The 19,360-nt window shown below is 44.0% G+C and overlaps 1 protein-coding gene across 1 annotated transcript; it reads left to right on the top strand.

Annotated features, from left to right (window-relative positions):
• The first annotated feature begins 1,029 nt into the window (after nt 1-1,029).
• F2RL1 (F2R like trypsin receptor 1) lies at nt 1,030-15,574 on the top strand. The gene is made up of 2 exons (XM_059694282.1): nt 1,030-1,314; nt 11,790-15,574. Exons 1-2 carry the CDS (start codon nt 1,233-1,235, stop codon nt 12,899-12,901), a joined length of 1,194 nt encoding a protein of 397 aa, XP_059550265.1. The 5' UTR covers nt 1,030-1,232; the 3' UTR covers nt 12,902-15,574.
• Nucleotides 15,575-19,360: the final 3,786 nt, after the last annotated feature.

Genomic DNA, 19,360 nt, shown 5'->3' with positions numbered 1-19,360 from the left:
TAATGATGTTTACTTTGAATTTATATTAGTTCCCACAAACACTCCATCCATGCTTTTGTTCCGGCCCTCCGGTCCAGTTTTAGAACCCATTGTGGCCCTCGAGTCAAAAGGTTTGCCCACCCCAACCTGTGTGACGGTGGGCAACCTCATCCAACCTTTCTAAACTCCATTCTCCTTGCCTGTAACATTGGAATAGTTTTCATGTTTATTTTATCGGCTGTTGTGGGGGTTAAACTGAATCACTAGCACTCGCATTTAGAGTGGCCGGCCCTCCAGGGCGGAGAGCGATGCTTTCTTCCTCCTAGGCTCCTGCGGAGAACTCGCCTGCCGCTGGGACAAGGGATGCTTGGACATAAGATTTAAATAATGCGCCTATTTAAGAAATGTTGACAAATGGCAATAAATAAATAAAAATAAAGTAGTTGTTCCAAGTGTTTTCTCTTCCTCCACCTCATGGATGAGATAACCGCCGGCCCTAGACGAAGGTGAAGAGGTTTGTTGGGGGTCACAGCTGAGAGCAGCAGGGCGGAAACCGCACCCCAGATCTCCGACCCCTCCTGCTGGGAGCTCTTCCTGCTCCCTCCGCTTTCCCGGGTGTCCGCAGCGCTCGATCTTGCCTCCACAGATTGAAGCTCACTCCTCAGCCGAAGGGACCGCTCCCCTGGGGAGCCTCTACCAGTGACCGGCGATCCGTGCAGTGAGCTCGGGTCTAGGCTTCTAGCCGCTAGGAAAGTGGAGGGCGGGAAACGGAAGGCGCGGGTGTAATTCGAGGTTAAAGGTAGTCTTAGGCGTCGCCCAAGCCGGAGGAACCCTCGTCCCAGCGTTCCTGTCATTTGCATTCCTGTGAGGCTACTTCACTCGGCCATCCCCGCCCGCGGGCGCCCCGGGCAGTCCCTGCAGCTGCGGCTCGGCACCTGGAGCCGGGAGCGCGGGCGCGTGGAGGCGGGGGCGGGTGGGGGGAGGGGGAAAGGGGAATCTTCGGGACCAGGTGGCTGGGAGCGAGGCCCGGGCGCCAAGACCCGAGGGGCGGGGCCCGGGGGCGGGGCCTCCCGCAGGTGCAGCGAGCGGCTCAGGTTTCACTGAAACTTACCGGCCCGGGGAGGAGCGGAGCGCAGAGGCTCCGGGTACCGGCAGGTGAGAGGCGGCTTTTTCTTCCAGCGGCGAGTGGAGGTCTGAGTTTGGAATCCGTGGTGGCGAGTTCCCGTCCGCCCGGCGCCGGGCCTGCCCGAAGGATGCGGAGCCGGAGCGCAGCGTGGCTGCTGGGGGGCACCCTCCTGCTGGCGGCCTCTGCCTCCTGCAATTACACCAGCCGAGGTGAGAAACGGGGTGGAGGAGGGCTCGCGCCGCCAGGGAGCCGGGGCCGGGCAGATGGTGCAAGTGGGGCCGGAGCGCGAAGGCTGTTCTGCTGCCTCCAGCCGCCTCCCCTGCACCTCGAGACTCCTCTCGGCCGCTTTGCGGGGGAATCCCAGCGCCCGGAGAGGGTGGAGTGGGCGGGGGAGCAGGGAGGGAACCCAGAGGGCTCAGCCTTCCTTCCCACGGGCTGGCTTCTTTGCAAACACCAAGTCGCTAAGGAGCTTTCCGCACATCCTGGCGACTTCCTCCGGGCTGTCCCAGGGGACCCCTGGAGGTAGCAAGCTGGTGGCTCGGGGTGGGGTGGAGTGCGTGGGAGCCCGCGGCCTGGGACCTTCCACTTGTCTTGTTTTGCAACCCCTTCAGCCTTTGGAGCGCCCTCTTTGGGATCGGCCCATGGCGTTCCGACCCAGCGGGGCCCGCAGCTGCTCTGGCCCGACGGCTGGCCCGGATATGCCCGACTCCGCTGGGTTCCCGGGGTAACCAGCCTCAGCTTCAAGGTTGTTGGGCCAGTTGGCCGACGGGCTGGTGCTCAGGTGCCAAATTGTTCACGGCTCTCTGGTCCCGCGATTGAGCAGCCCGGGTGCGCTGCGGTCATCCTGCGGGGGGGCGGAAGCTCCCGGGCTGAGCCCGCCTCGGAGCGCGTTGGGGGTGGGGTGGGGTGGGGGGTGCTTGGCCTGAGATCCGCCGCTGTGATGCTAACCGACCCCCTGCAGTTGGAGGCTGCCAGGGTAGCCTTCCATGGGAGGTGTTTATTTCCCTGGGAAATTTGTAGCCCTGCTGTAAAAGGCAGTTTCTCACCTTTATCCTTTTTGTAAAGACATTGTAAAAGAGCAAGTCACTGTGAATTTGAATTAGATTGAAGACCGTGATTATTTTACCTCTGGAGTTGCAGAAAAGCATATTATGGTGTATTCTTGAAAACTGCACCTCTGTATACATTTTATTGTCAGCATTTATTCATTTCCAGAAAGTAATGAAAGTGGACGAACATTTTGGAAGCGATGTGGTGCAGGTGATTCAGTGCTTTTATGATTCAGACAGTTGCCATAGGAAGCTTGCTCTGAGTATTGGTTTGTTCTTGTTGACAAAGTGACTGGGCTGGGACTGGGGGATTCCTGGTGTGTAAGATGAACTTAATGTAACAGCAATAAAATCAAGTTACTTGTCAGCCAGAGCTACTTAATATTGCACCTTGGGTGTTTTCTTTTTCAGATGCATACTTTTATTCCATTGTAGGGTAACTTTCCTCCCAACTTGAGACCAATTTTATTTTAAGAAATAGAGCATCACTAATGTTTTTCTGGCCCTCAGCCCACGCTTTTGCTCATCCCCTTTTATTATTATTGTTATTTTTTTAGAAAAATACATCGCCATTGACTTCAGAGAGGAAGGGAGAGGGAAAGAGAAACATTAATGATGAGAGATTTATTCATTGGCTGCCTCCTGCATGTCCCCCACTGGGGCATGCGCCCTTGACCAGAATGGAACCCGGAACCCTTCAGTCCGCAGCCTGACGCTCTATACACTGAACCAAACCAGCCAAGGCTTGCTCATCTCCTTTTAGTTGACCCTTATGCTTGCTCCTCAGTTTGCGATAGGACAGATAACAGCTTTGGTTTTCTTCCCAAAGGCCTTACCCCAAAAGACTGAAGGAAACTCCACCTGGAGTACAACCTTCTCATTTTATAGATGTGGCCCATGGAGGGGGGCGGGGGGATGCACACAAGGAAAATACTCCATCAGGCTTCCCTTTTTTCCCTGTCACAAGAGTAACTGATAATTATTTTTAGTCTGTCTCCCCACTGAACTGTGAACTCTTGCAGGCCAGGGGCCTTCTCAGCCATGGTTCCGCACAGTCATTACCTGAAGGACCTCTGTAAATGAGGAATGAAGGGGGGGACGTGCCCAGAGTGACCTGATGGGTTGATGGCAGTTGGGCATGTAAATTGGTTTCTTTCAGGCACTTAGTACCTTCTATATCACAACCCTGGGAGGCCCCCTATGGCATAGTCATTCTATTTTTCTTTCGGAGACTGAAACGTCTGTTCTCTTTTCCATTGGTTCTTAATGATACAAGTAATATGTGATCACTGTAGACCAAAAAACAAGACAGATAAAAGGGAAAAGTTCAATTAAGTCACCCAGGTTACCGCTGTTCACATTTTGGTATATGTCCTTTCCCATGCTTTCATGCATCCATGCATAAAATATGTGTTCATACACATAGAAAATCTTTTCACACAAATCTGGGATTATGTAAGTATCAGTAGCATGTCAGTGGTATAAAACATTTTCAATGACTCTAAAATATGTTGTCGGAGAATGTATCGTACTTTTTAAATTGGTCCTCTGTTGCTAGACACGTGGGGTATTTCCAAGGTGTTGTAATAAGAGAGAACACTGTAATGAACGTGAAGATGGGATTTTAAATTTGTGTTGGTTTCCTAGCTTGCCTTGTGGTTACTAATTAACCCTGATAGGGGCTGTTTTAGTGAAGTGTGTGTTTGTCTTTCTTATGGTTTTATTAGCTGGGCAAGTGTGGAGAGGAAAACCGTTTATCCTGAAAGAACACATAGGAATTTACTAAAGTGTACCTAGGAAGAGGTCCTCAGTAACTGAAGCTTTTTATTTTTCAGTTTCTGCTCTTAAAGGTTGGGAACAAAAGAAGATTTGGGGGTAGGAGATAGTAGGAAAAGGGATACAAGAGGAGAGTTAACACCAATAAAGTAATTGTTTTATACTTGATTTAGTGGGGAGTGCGTAAAGTAAAAAACAAGTGCTTTGAAAGTTAAAAGTTTTATATGCATTTCCCCCCACAATTGTACAAATCAGAAGTGTTAATAAAAGTGAAAATCTCCCATTTCTCCCCTTTCCACAGACTACTTTATGCACAAATATATATTGTCATCCTATACATGTCATCCTATAATTTATTTATTTAACCCAATTTATCTATTCATGGTCAGTGTGTACAAATCTGTTATACTTTTTTTTAAAATCAAGTTTTTAATGAGTAAATCTGAATTCTGTCAGTGATATATACATACCTAGATCGTTTTTTTAGGTCAAAGTTGAAGCTAAATTCACTTTTAAATTCAATTTTCCAAGCAGCTGAGCCAGCTAGCTCTCTGTATCTTGACAGCCTTTCCTCCCAATGAGATGAGTCTGTACTATAATGAAACGTGGGGTTTGGGGTGCAGACTTCTTGCGGGCTCTTGTCCAATGAAGATAAAAAATAAATTTGTAAAAGTTTTCCTTAATAAAAATGTAGAAGTTTATTGGAAGCATATACAAACTCCATCTGGGCAGGAGTGTCCCCAAAGGGGATCCCTGGGAAGGGGCCCCCAAATAGAAAAAGCTGTTCTCTCTCTTTCTAATGGGAAAAGAAGTCTGTCTTGTGCTCCTTTGTCTCCAGTTTATATATGCCGCAGTTCTCTGTTTGAACCTGACCCTTTCTAATTGGACTTGTCATTAATTTAGGACCCCTGTGCTTTCCTCATTGGTTATTTTGTTACATATCAGTTTCAAAGGCCAAAGCCCACGTGGTGCCCCCTCTTTCTCGCCCCTTATCTTGCAACAATAACAACCTTTGCTAATTCCATCATAATATTTATCACATTGTATTTTAGTTACCAGTTTATCAGTCTCCCATTAGATTGGGGTTCCTTCAGAGCAGAGATTATCATGTTCGCTTTGCCTCGTAGTAGGTTCCAAATTATTTGTTAAATGAACAATGAACAATATTTCTATTCAAGTGGTATGTATTTATTCATAAGTACAGTATTGAGCGTTAATCTCCAAATATTCTATAATCTGATTTATTTTTAATTTTTTAAAAAATTAAATTTATTGGGATGACATTGGTTAACATGAACATACAGGTTTCAAGTGTGGGTTTCTATGTTACAAGGTCTGTATATTGCACCATGTGCAATAAAGTCAAATCTTCTCCTGCCCCGATGTTTTAGGGCCCCCTCACCCCCCACCCCTTCCCTCTGGCAACCACCACACTGCTGTTTGTGTTCATGAGTTTTAGTTTTCTATCCCACATATGAGTGAAATCATCTTAGCTTTTTCTGACTGACGTATTTCACTTAGCATAATGTTCTCAAGGTCCATCCATGTTGTTGCAAATGGCGCTATTTCATCCTTTCTTATGGCTGAGTAGTATTCCATTGTGTGTATGTACCACATCTTCTTTTTCCAGTCTTCTATCTCAGGACACTTTGGTTGTTTCCTGTCTTGGCCACCGTGAATAATGTTGTATTGAACATAGGGGTGCATATATCTTTGCGGATAAATGATTTTGAGACCTTTGGGTATATACCCAGGAGAGGACTTGCTGGGTCATATGGTAGCCCTATTCGCAATTTTTTGAGGAATTGCCATAGTGGTTGTACCAGTCTACATTCCCACCAGCAGTGGATGAGGGTTCCCTGTTTTCCACAACCTCTCTAACACTTATTATCGCTTGTCTTGTTGATAATGGCCACTCTAACGGGTGTGAGGTGGTGTCTCATTGTACTTTTGATTTGCATTTCCCTAATTGCCAGTGAGATTGGACACCTTTTCATATATCTGTTGGCTGTCTTCTTGGGAGAGCTGTATTTTCAGGTCCTCTGCCCACTTTTTGATTGGGTTGTTTGTTTTGTTTAGTGTTGAGTTTTATACGTTCTTCATATATTTATAAATTAAACCTTTGTGGGAGCTACTGTTTGCAAATATCATCTCCCATCTGGTTGCCCGTCTCTGTTTTGTTGGCAGTTTCTTTGGCTGTGCAGAGGCTTTTCAGTTTGGTACAGTCCCATTCACTTATTTTTGCCTTTACTTCCCTTCTCTTTGGGGTCAAGTTCATAAAATATTCTCTACAACCGAGGTCCATAAGTTTGGTACCTATATTTTCTTCTATGTAACTTATTGTTTTGGGTCTTTATTTAGGTTTTGATCCATTTTGAATTAATTTTTGTACATGGAGACAAACTGTAATTTAGTTTCATTCGTTTGCATGTGGCTTTCCAGTTTTCAAAGCACCATCTATTGAAGAGACTATCTTTAGTCCATTGTGTGTTTCTGGCTCCTTTGTAAAAAATTATCTGTCCATATACATGTGGTTTTATAACTGGGCTCTCTATTCCTATAATCTGATTTAAAATCCTCAAATTAAACAAGAAACTAATCCGAGGCTTTGATTTAGTTTGTGCTAAATTATTTTTTAAATTTATAGCTCTGAGGCATTTTATTATAAAAAGCTGGTCCTCATTCATAAACTAAGTTAAAATTCATCATACATTTACTTCAATTATTATTATTTTTTTTTGCTTGACTTTCCATAAATCTTTAGCTTCATTGATTTTGGCTGCTATATTAGGAGATCTTCCCTTGTCTTGGTGATTTGAAAGCATAATTCATAGTTGGCCCTGGCCCAGTAGCTAAGTTGGTTAGAGCTTCATCCTAGTATGCCAAGGCTGCTGGTTCCATCTCAGGGCACATACAAGAAGCAACCAATGATTGCATAAATAAGTGGAACAACAACTCACTCTCTCTCTCTCTCTCTCTCTCTCTCACACACACACACACAAATAAATAAATGCATAATATGTCCATGAGCATCTCTTATTTTTCCTTTATTGACAGTAGGGCTTACACCTAGCATTAATTCTGCTTCCCGTTTTGTCATTGTGGCTCAAACCCACCACTGTAACAGCCCCCACTGAAGGCAGATTTTGGTAGACTTTGAAAACCTTGTTTGACTTGACACTCCATACGCTTCCTGGCTTGCAAAAACAAAGTGGCTTGCAAATCCTGCACCAGCAATGGTCAGTGCAACAGCTACCCTTGTACTGGCCATGGTTCCGGCTCCACTGGGCTCCTGCCTCCACTGAGAGCATGTTTCATCCAGCTCAGAGGCCGCAGCCACCAACACCACACCTCTACCAGAAAGCAGTGTGGCCACCACCAGCTGGGACAAACGAACAGACACAGGTGCCCAGGAAACACAGCAGTGGTGGCCTGTCCACCCTTTATAGGGAGAATATTATTCATTGTATAAATGCCGTAAGTTATTGAACCACAGTCATGCTCCACTTAATGATGGGGATACTTTCTGAGAAATGTAATGGTCACCAGGCCATTATGTTGTTGTTGGAACATCATAGAGGGCACTTACACAAACCTGATTGCATAGCCTGCTACACACCTAGGCTATCTGATAGGGACTGTTGCTCCTGGACTAAAGGTTTATGCAGCGTGTCACTGTACAAAACAACATGAGATTAAATCAACCACAAGAGAAAATGATGCAACCAAGGAACACAGAAAATAGGAGCTCCATAGGCTGCTGTTGGTGTGAAGCAGTGTACTGTTTTACGCAGCAAAATAACAAAAAGTGTAGTATAGTAAATACACAAACTAGTAACATATTTGTTCATTATCAAGTATTCTATACATAATTGTATGTGCTGTACTTTTTTTAGGACTGGCAGTGCAGTAGGTTTTTTACAACAGCATCACCACAAATGTGAGCAATGCATGGCACGATGACGTCATTAGGTGTTCGAATCTTTCAGCCTAATTACAACCTATGGGGCCACCGTCTTTCATGGGTTCATCTTTGACTGAACCGCTGCTATACCATAGTCCCTTTTTTGATGGATGTCAAGACTAACATTTTTGTTTTACCATGATAAACAAGATTCCAGTAAATAGTCTAGTATACACAGTATTTTTGTGCACTTTAGCTAGTATACGTGCAGGACAAATTCCTAGGAATAAACTGATAGGTCATAGGGCAAGCACATTTTAAATTTTGACATGTTTTGCCAAATTGCCCTCCCAAAAGATTTCACCAGTTTGCACTCCTTTGAAAAAGAAACCCAATGATATGGAGAGGTGTGGAGTAAAAAAAAAGAAAATTGTGCCTTCCCCAGCCATTTTATCCACAGACATAGAGTTTGGGTATCCTTCTCAACTTCAGATTTTGCAAATTATAATTTTGTTATACAGATGGCAGTATGTTCTGCCAGTGCTTTTTTTCAACTGACAGTATATGGTGGCTCTGTTTTCAATATTTATTGAATGGTATTGTGCCTACTGTTAAAGCCGAGGATTGCTGGGGATATGGTAAGTCAGGACGGGGGGGGGGGGGGGGGGGGCTGGTGAGCCTTGCGTGTTTCCTGCTTGTTTGTCAGTGAGGTGGAGGCGCTGCCCTGGGCCCCAGTGGGAGTGTGTCCTTGCATACTTGGGCAGGCACTGTTGATTACAGCTCCCAAACGAGGGTGCTTTTGTAGCCAGCTACTTTAAATGTGTTTAAACTTCAAGTGTGCATGTATTTAATTTCTTCTCCACTCTCTGACTTGAAGTGATTTTATCTGGTTTACAGGTGGGTCGTATGGTCGGGAGCTGGGACAGCCTCAGTTCTAGATAAGAATTTGGTGAATGGTATAGGACAGCGATTTTCAACCTTTTTCATCTCATGGCACACATACACTAAAATTACTGAAATTCTGTGGAACACCAAAAAATATATATTTTGTCAATCTGACAAAAAAAAAAAGGTGTAATTTTGATTCATTCACCCCATGCCTATTGTAGTATTGGTTGTTGTCATTTTTTTAGATTTGACAATCTAAGGGAAAAGAGGTCAGTGCTCCAGACTACACAGTCAGGTATTGTATGTTTTTAAAATTCTTGCTGCACACCGGTTGAAAATCGGCTGGTATAGGACACTGTACAGGGTAAAATCCTGCACACTTTGCTGAGAGGGCTTCAGCGACATTTGAGCTGCGTCTCAACATTTGCTAGTGTTATAGCTTCAAACATATGCCCAGCCAAGCCACTGCAGCCAGTGCCTCAGAGTCTCCTTGTTTCCACTTTCTTCTCTCTCTCAAAATCTTAAAAGAATCGGAGGAGTCTGATGATGACATAGGCTTTGGCCATTTTTAAAAAATTATTATTATTTATTGATTTGAGAGAGAGAGAGAGAGAGAGAAAGAAACATCAATTTGTTGTTCCACTTAACTTGCATTCATTGGTTGCTTCTTGTATGTGCACTGACCAGGATTGAACCCACAACCTTGGCATGTTGGGATGATACTCTAATCAACTGAATTACCGGGCTAGGGCTGGTCTTTTGACTAAAGCTCTTTTGTAACACGTTCAATAAAAAGCTGAAGTCCGAAAAGAAGAAGAAGAAGAAGAAAGAAGAAAGAGAAGGGAGAAGAAAGAAGAAGAAGAGTTAGCCTTTACTGGTAGTAGGTAGTTTATTTTGTAAAGCTGTAATCCTGTAACCCCCTGCTGCTCTCACAATTGGTCATTCTGTTAACTGGTTTTGAAAAACACATGTGTGGTTCATGAAATTAATGTAGAGGGTGGTGACTGGCTTTTTATAAGGATGGGATAGAACACAATAAAAAGTATGAGTGTTCCCTGCTATAATGAGGGTAATAATTATTTTGTGAAACTTTCCTTTCTATTACAGATATTTATATTGGAAGTAGGTTACCATACAGAGTATGTTTCTTGCTATGGGCAATAGTCAAGTATATAAAGAACACTGTAATATGTAAGATTATTATTTTTATTTAAAAATCATGTTCTTTTAAAAAAATTATAAAAGAAATTGGAACAAGACGTAGGTCTATCCTAAGTGTATTAGTTTCCTGTGCCATAACACATTGCCAAAAAAATGGTGGCTTCACCAAGAGAAATTTATTCTCTCACCGTTGTGGCGGCCAGAAGTCTGAAATCAAGGTCTTGTCTCTCTTGTCTCTCCGGTCCTTCCCTCCTCTAACTTCCGGTGGCTACTGGTGTTCCTTGGCTTGTTTCTTGGCATTACTGCGATCGCTGCCTCCCTTTTCACACCTCTTTCCTCTGTTCTCTATTTTCTCTCTCAAATCTCCCATTGCCTTTCTCTTATAAAGACACTTGCCATTGGATTTGGGGCCCACCTGGATAATCCAGGATGATCTCATATTAAGATCCTTCATTACATCTACACAGACCCTTTTTCTCAGAGAGGTAGTGATCACAGAGTGTAGGGATTAGGACATGGACAGACCTTTTGAGGGCCACCTTTCAACCTGCTATACTAAGTGAAAAGTGAAGTATTGATCTCTACACCTTCTAACCCTCCACCTAGGCCAGTGGTCGGCAAACCGTGGCTCGCGAGCCACATGCAGCTCTTTGGCCCCTTGAGTGTGGCTCTTCCACAAAATACCACGTGCAGGCGCGTACAGTGCGATTGAAACTTCGTGGCCCATGCGCAGAAGTTGGTTTTCGGAAAGGAGATAGATGAAACAAGTATACAAGACGAGTGTGGATGGGAGAGTTGGAAGGGGTCGACCTCAGCAAACGTACCTCAATCAGATTGAGGACGTTTTTAGCAAAGGCCAGCTTAGGAGCACCCTAATTAAGTTAATAACAATGTACCTACCTATTTAGTTTAAATTTAAAAAATTTGGCTCTCAAAAGAAATTTCAATCGTTGTACTGTTGATATTTGTCTCTGTTGACTAATGAGTTTGCCGACCACTGACCTAGGCCAACCACTCATCCTGCTGAACCTGGGTGCAGAGCTAGGAGAAAAAGTGATGACTAAGCATGAAAATTGTCAGATAAACTTGAGTAGGTTTAACGTTCTCCCTGGTGTACTGTGGTGTACTTTGCCCTGTTTCCTCTGCAGGGTGGAAGACCTGCCCCTCCTCAGAATTAAAATAAGGTTGTGCAGTGTCCTCAAACTGTCCTTCATTTTCTTCTGCAGGTCCCTGAACACTTAGTTGAGGCAGGTTGTAGGCTGAATATGTCATTCATTTGTTTGTGGTTTCTAACGTTTAACTCATAATTTGGGGAGGAGTAAGTTGTTAAAGCTCGCCATGTTACTTGCTTGAAAGTCAGAACACATATTTGTCTTTGGTGCACCCACCTGTCCAGTCACCTTGACGCCAGCAAGCTGGCCTGCCTGCTGACGGTCTCCAGGAGGCCCACGTGGAAGGGGGCTGTCCTTGTGGGTGGAGCGGGAATGTCCCTTGCCCTCCTGGGAATCTCCCTGTGTGATGCTTTGGGATAACGAATGATTGATAGGCCAGCCGGATCCTGTCTCAGCCAGCGTGAGATGGCCTTTATATGAACAGTTAGGAATTAATGAGTGTGGACAGTATGTAAACATAAATTGAATACTGTCAGTTTTATCGAGATTCATAGAAATCAATGTTACATTCCACACATACTCCACAACCCTCTCTCTGATTGAGAAAATTTCACTGTAAACAAAAAACCAGACAACAGAAATCCCACTAATCCAATCATCCAGAGACAGCCCCGTAAGCATTCTGTGTACTCCTTCTGTCTTTATCTACAGTGCTTTTACTTGCGCATACCAGCATTACTGTTGAAACATTGATTTCTGGAATGACCCTTGTCTGCCTTGCCTTTCTTGTACAGGAGTCAATAAACCCTCTAAAGGAAGAAGTATAATTGGTAGAGTCGATGACTCATCTCGAATCTCTGGGACAGGCGTTCCAGTGGAGCCAGGCCTTTCTGTGGATGAGATTTCTGCCTCCCTCCTGACTGGAAAGCTGACTACTGTCTTTCTTCCGATCGTCTACACGGTTGTATTTGTGGTTGGTTTGCCGAGTAATGGCATAGCCCTGTGGATCTTCCTTTTCCGAACGAAGAAGAAGCACCCGGCAGTGGTTTACATGGCCAACCTGGCCTTGGCAGACCTCCTCTCTATCATCTGGTTGCCCATGAAGATTGCCTATCATATACACGGCAACAACTGGATTTACGGGGAATCTCTTTGCAAGGTACTCATTGGTTTTTTCTATGGCAACATGTACTGCTCCATTCTCTTCATAACCTGCCTCAGCGTGCAGAGGTATTGGGTGATCGTGAAACCCATGGGGCACACCAGGAAGAACGCAAACTTCGCCATCGGCATCTCCCTGGGAATATGGCTGCTGATTCTGCTGGTGACCATCCCCTTGTATCTCGTGAAGCAGACCAGTTACATCCCAGCCCTCAACATCACAACCTGCCATGATGTCTTATCGAAGGAGGTGTTGGTGGAGGACATGTTCAGTTATTTCCTCTCTCTGGCCATCGGAGTCTTCCTGTTCCCAGCCATCCTCATGGCTTCTACCTATGTGCTGATGATCAGAACACTGAAATCTTCTGCCATCGATGAAAACTCAGGAAAGAGGAGGAAGAGAGCCATCAAACTGATTGTTACTGTCCTGGTCATGTACCTGATCTGCTTCACTCCTAGTAACATTCTGCTCGTAGTGCACTATTTCACGACTAAACACTGGGGCCAGAGCTACGTCTACGCCCCGTACATCGTAGCCCTCTGTCTCGCCACCCTCAACAGCTGCATCGACCCCTTTGTCTATTACTTTGTTTCAGAAGACTTTAGGAATCATGCAAAGAACGCTCTTCTTTGTCGCAGTGTCCGTAAGGCAAAGCGGATGCAAATATTCCGCACATCAAAGAAGTCCTCCAGTAAATCCAGCTCTTACTCTTCAAGTTCAACCACCATTAAGACCTCCTATTGAGTATTCCAGCTCCGCGGATGGAGGTTTTCCAGGAGGCTTTGGAGCTTGCTTACTGTTATGGGGATGTTTCTGTTGTTTCCGAACCAAGAGGGTCTTACCACCTACCACGTATATGCAGTACCTTTCAGGATTGCTGGAAGCTTCCCTGTTTGCATGAAGAAAATCCACTAAGTTAACATAAATGCCAGTTTCAGAATTTCTCTACTCAGATGCTCCCAGAATGGAACTTACAGAAGCAGACTTTAGAAGGTGGCTCCCCGCAAAACACACAGACACCAGACAGAAACCCAGTGACTTGCAAAAACTGGTTTTGGCATAAAGACTAAGTTCTTAGTGGAAACTACATTTCTTACACATCTGGGGTCAACCACAGTCTTATTAGGGCTTAAGAACCCTCAGGGGTGATCTGTCCAATTGATTGAGTTGATGGAGGAAGGAACTTTTAAAGAGGCAAAGGAGCTGCCCAGAGTCAGGCTTCTAACCAGTGGCGGCAAGTTAGGGTTGGGCAGCAGCATTTGAATGGTCAGTGGGGTTCTTGCACCACTTCATCGAAGTCAGCAAGCTTTTTGTTTAAAAAGGCAGGCTCGTCAGACTCAGGAATGAGAACTCAGAATCTGGGAACAGGCCCCCAGGAACCTGTGTGCTGACAAGCTTCTGTGCAAAGCTTAGGCACGCCAGGTCTGAGACCCACTGGCCTGGCTGCTGCTGCTACTGGACAAAGGGTCCTGGTAGTTTTTAAAAAGACAAGCAGACAGAATGCTTTGTGTCTGCTTGTAATGAAACTGGTTTGTTGACTTACTGGATCTTTCAATTTCTTTATTAGTCTTGAGCTTTTATATGTATCATTATCATTTCGAGGAAAATGCAACAGGATTTTAAACTTGAAAATACAAATGTTGTGTAACTTTTTACTGACTTCAGCGAAATCTTCAGGTAGCCTGAGTTTCACAACAAGGATCAGAATTGACCACTTAGTATTTTAAGAAATTATTGTTGGACTATTTATTGTCAGTTTTGGTCCTTTGTTATCAAATATGAAATTATAAAGCCTTCGCCGGGTTTGAACCGCATCTGTTTGGGGAAAAAAAACTAAAATAGATGTGATTTGCAGTAATATATCTAAGGGATACTTGGCTCCAGACTGACTTTATATGACTTGTATTTGTGACTTTTTGAAATAATTATTTTATTGTATGATATATAAATGACTATTTTTAAAATATATTTTTATTGATTTCAGAAAGGAAGGGAGAGGGAGAGAGAGATAGAAACATCAATGATGAGATAGAATCATTCTTCGGCTGCCTCCTGCCCGGCCCCTCCTGGGGATCAAGCCCACAAACCCAGGCATGTGCCCTTGACCAGAATCTAATCTGGGACCATTAGGCCAGTGCTCTAGCCACTGAGCCAAATCAGGGAGGGCTCACATGACTATTTTTTACAACTTCTTTCTGAAGTGTGTGTGTGTGTGTGTGTGTGTGTGTGTGTGTGTGTGTGTTGAGGGAAGGAATGTAAAAGGGCAAGCAACATCATTCTACTAAGAAGAAATTATGCGAGGATCACACCTTATTTTTACATAAAAAGGGCCATACTGTACATATTGCTCTAAGGGAGTTGTTTTTCATTTACTTACAGTTCAGAATTCTTTCCATGTCTGCACCCATAGGTTGACCTTCATTTTTAAAGGATACAGACTATTAAATGTTTTGACTATATTGTGATGTATTTCTCTATCTATGGCTTCCATGCCGCCCGCCCCCGCCCCCCCCCCCCCCCCCCATTAAAATGGTGCTGCATTGAACATCTGCAGATGTTTTTGATGTGTTCCTAGAAGTAGAATGGCCAGGTAAAAAGTTAGACACCTATCTAAATTTTAAATTTTGGTAACTCTTGCCAGATTGCCTTCAGTAAATTATACTTCTACCAAAAAGTGCATTTGTACCTGTTTCCTGAAATGCTCATTCACACTTGATTCATGAATTTTTGGAAATTTTACCAATCTGTTTTGAAGCAGCACAGCCTCCTGGCTGAGAGTGCCAATCCTGAGCTGCCAGGCAGGGCTGAATTCTGACTCTAGCATTTCTTTATTTTTTTTGTTACCTTAGGGGAGATACTTCTGTGTCTCAGTCTCCTCATTTGTAAAGTGAGGATAATGTCTTTCTCACTGAATTATTAGGATTGAACATTTGGCACATTTATGTAGTCATACACATTATGTAGCATTATTACTATTATTCCTCTGTCTGCTAACGAGATCTCATTTCCGGTCTGCCCCTTTTCACGTCAGTGCCAGTGGTATCTGCCCGCCTTCTTGCTTTCTCTGCTTTGAGTCTCCTAGCAGGCTTGTGGGTTGTCTCCATTTTACAGGTAAGAAAGCAAAAGATGGTGGACACCGAATACAAGGGAGCAGAAACAATTGGCTCACAGGCCCTGCAGGTGCTCTATAGAGGGATTCCATGGAAAAAATGTTTGGTATTTGCCATTTATTTATTAGTCATTTTCATAACACATGCTAAAAAACCCAACTGAACAAAAATATATAGCTAAAACATTTTCTTCTTTGCTACCCATGCTCATTCTCATCTCGCAGCATGTTAATTTTTATAATTTGTTTGTACACAATATATATGTATATTAACCCTTCAAATAAAAATGAATATGTTACAATAAGAATATGTATCCTATATAATAAAAGGGTAATATGCAAATTGACCCTAACAGCAGAGCGACTGGGAATCACTGCTCACTATGACACACACTGACCACCAGGGGGCAGATGCTCAATGCAGGAGCTGCCCCCTGGTGGTCAGTGTGCTCCCATAGGGGGAGCTCTGCTCAGCCACAAGCCAGGCTGAGGTCTGCCAGTACAGCGGTGGTGGTGGGAGCCTCTCCCACCTCCTCAGCAGCGCTAAGGATGTCCAACTGCAGTTAGGCCTGCTCCCCGCTGGCAAGTGGTCATCCCCCGAGGGCTCCCGGGCTGCCAGAGGGATGTCTGACTGCCAGCTTAGGTCCAACCCCCCGGGGAGCGGGCCTATGCCAGCAGGTGATCATTCCCCGAGGGGTCCCAGACTGCGAGAGGGCACAGGCTGGGCTGAGGGACCCTCCCGAGTGCACAAATTTTTGTGCACTGGACCTCTAGTGTGTATATAAATGTGTATATGGGCACATATATGTATATATGTGTGTATATCTATATATACCATGTTCTTAATCAGTACAAATGGATCTTCCTCATTTTTAATGACTAGGTAGTATGCCATGTATGGATAATCATAAATTAATCATTGCCCCATTGAAGATGAAGTATTTTTCTTGGTTCATTTTAACCAAGTCTTTGAATCTACATTAAGAAGTATAAAGGAAATAATTTGAGAAATACAGTCATAAGAATGTGTTTTGCTGAAGCAAAAGCTTTTCAAGTTATATTTGTTTCTTGTGCCTTTGGGAAGTGGTTCATGAATCCCTGGCCACCTGAATGACACTCCGTAGGGCGTATGAGAACTCTGGTTCTGAGCACAGAAGTGCTGGGTGCGGTGTCTTCGCTCTGGTGTTAGCGGTCTTCCTGTGGTCTGATTTTTCTGAACCACCTCAAAGTTTGAATATTTAGCATTCCACAGGCTCCATTTACCAAGAGGTTCTCTCAGTTTTAAAGTAATGTGGATTTGCCTTCCACGGTGCAGGACACATTAACTAAACTGACTTGATTGGAATTGGTTTCCTGGGCATTTCCTTGAATGTTATGATTGTTTGCAGCAGGAGTTTCAGATGTAATTAATTTCCTGGTTATCTCAATCTCATAAATCCTGAGGCTGTAATCTCATCAGTATGCATAGTTCAGTGATTACATCTTTGTTCCTGAAACTTTAAGCTTTAGGAGGCTCATGAGGGGAGTGGAATGAATGTATCGCCAAATCAAAGGTACATTTTGTCACTGCAGCCCCCGGTCTCATTGACTAAAATTACCGCTTTGTGCTGCAGAGTTTGGATGTCTTAAGGAGAACTCTCTGACTCCACATAGTCCAAAGCATGCCTCTAGTCCACCCCTCACCCCCAATTCTGAAATGAAAAGAGAAAACAAAGCCCTCAGCTATGGAGTTCTCCACAGTATTCAAGGCATGGGATTTCACTGAATTCTATTTAAATGTAAATACTGTCATTGGCGTCACTCTTTGGAAATGTCTTTGTTGAGGGGGATGAAGAATTCTGTGATTTGGGCATGAGCTGCCCTGGCCTCTACCACTTGGTCAGTCTGTGGAATATTTCCCAGGATCCGTCTTGACTGGTGAGAAATCAGACACAACTGGACTTCTGGGTCACCTCCTTCTGCAGAAACCACAGCCCCAGCAGGTGGGCTCCATCATGAACGCAAAGCAAACCATCGCACCTAACATGGTGGGAGTGGTTCATTCCTTCATCCCACAAAGAGTTATTGCAACATTACTGCCTTATTAAATGCAAATAATTAAATCGGGATTCCTGCCTTAGCAGCAGTCCAGTCATGGGGCTGATGTTCTCAGTGAAGTGTATCAATATTAAAAACAACCAACCCTCCAATATTTGGTTTATTCAAAGGCCTTTAAAGAATACCCTATTTCAAAGGTAGGTCTTGGGAGTGGGACAAAATCTAGTAAAATGAAGGACAAGAATATGAGCAAATAGTAAAAAGTGAACATCTCCCCTCCTGACCCACCATGTCAGAACCCAGTGACTCCCTTTGTGTTTCCTGTGAGATATTTCTATGCATGTATACGCCTGTGTACTTGTATGCTCTTTTTTAGAAAAAGAGGAGTTATACTATGTATTAGTTATATTTATACATAATCAATTACCTCTAAATGTAGTTGCAATAAACATCTACTAACTTGCACGGTTTCTATGGGCATGCATTCAGGAGCAGTTCAGCCAGAGGGGTCTGGCTGGGGATTTTGTGAGTTTGCAGTCATCCATGTCCAGTGTGGCTCCCTCACAGGGCTGGCAAGTTGGTGCTGGCTGTTGGCAGAGGACCTTAGTCTCTCTCCACGTGGCCTCCCACAAGGCTGTTCAAGTGACCTCATAACACAAAGGCTGCTTCCGGCAAAAAAAAGTGAGCCAAGGGGATATGGGGGAAGCCACAATGCCTTTTAGAGCCTCACCTCAGGAGTCCTACAAGGTCATTTTCACGATACTCTTGATTACACAGTCTGGCTTCAGTTGCGTTTGGGAGAAGACTACCAAAGAGCATGAGGAGGCAAGGATCACTAGGGGTCATTTTGGAAGCTGGCTACCACAATATGTGTATTGTCAAAACAAAAACAAGTGGATCCACTCTAAAGTGGGGCCATGCTGGAGGAACTGCCTCGCACCTCTTATGTCTAAAGTACTTGGAATGTTAAAACAGGGCAAAATAACCTTTGACGGCCTAAAGCAACCTTGTGTGCCAGAGAACTTTTTGCAAAGATAGTAAAGCAGAGATGACCACCCCACGGAGGTGACCAGACTGACAATTAAAATCATTATTTAGAATTAATACCACTATATTATGCTATCTGCACCAGTAGAAAAGCCTTCCTTCTATTGATGTGGTTTCCTTTTCTCAGAAATACCATTGCCTTTGTCTCCTGATCTGAGCACTATTTGAGCTACCATCTGAATCAGTGTGCCCTAATACCTAGCTTTTCTTTTGATCTCAAATCAAGGCTTGTGTCTCTCACTTTGAAAGTCCCTTTCATTTTTAGGTTAATATGAACACAATTTGAACATTACGTCCGTATCAGCATTTATAGATTGACCTCGTTATTTTAAATAAATGCATTCATTGTATAGGTGTACTGTAATACAAACTCCTCTAGCTTTTAGGTAGTTTCTATTTTTGTTATTGTTTTGGTGGAGTTGTTTTTGTGGTTTTTTTGTTTTGTTTGTTTTGCTACACCTGTATTCCTACACAAGCAATACTTGAGTGAATATTTCTGTATCTTTACATGCTTGTTCATTCACTATGCACTATGTGTCAAGTCACATTCAACAAAATAAACGAGAACTCTGTTCTCATGGAGTTTACTTTCTACTTGGAAAGAGACTGAAAAGAAGAAAAATATCCAGTAGTAATAAATTCTAAGGAAGAGTAAAGGTTAAGAGTAGTTTCTATTAAGGGATCAGAAAAGGTTTCTGAGACAGTGAAATTTAAGTTTCAATATAAAGGCGAAGTAAAAGGCAGCCGTGGGCGGATCCCAAGCAAGGGCTTTATGGGAATGAGGGGAGAGAGGCAGGTACTAGGTAACTGAAGGGAGTAAGGAGCTGGGCTTTGATTCAGATGCTGCCATAGGGTTGTTTTACTGGTAATATAAAAAGACACTGGAGCCCTAGCTGGTTTGGCTCAGTGGATAGAGTGTCAGCCTGTGGACTGAAGGGTCTCGGGTTTGATTGTGGTCAAGGGCACATGCCTGGGGTTGCAGGCTCGATCCCCAGTAGGGGGCGTGCAGG

This window comes from Myotis daubentonii, chromosome 4, assembly GCF_963259705.1.
Source record: "Myotis daubentonii chromosome 4, mMyoDau2.1, whole genome shotgun sequence".
In the NCBI taxonomy this organism is placed as follows: domain Eukaryota; kingdom Metazoa; phylum Chordata; class Mammalia; order Chiroptera; family Vespertilionidae; genus Myotis; species Myotis daubentonii.
The sequence above is the reverse complement of the archived record's forward strand: the minus strand, read 5'-3'. Positions and strand labels throughout refer to the sequence as shown.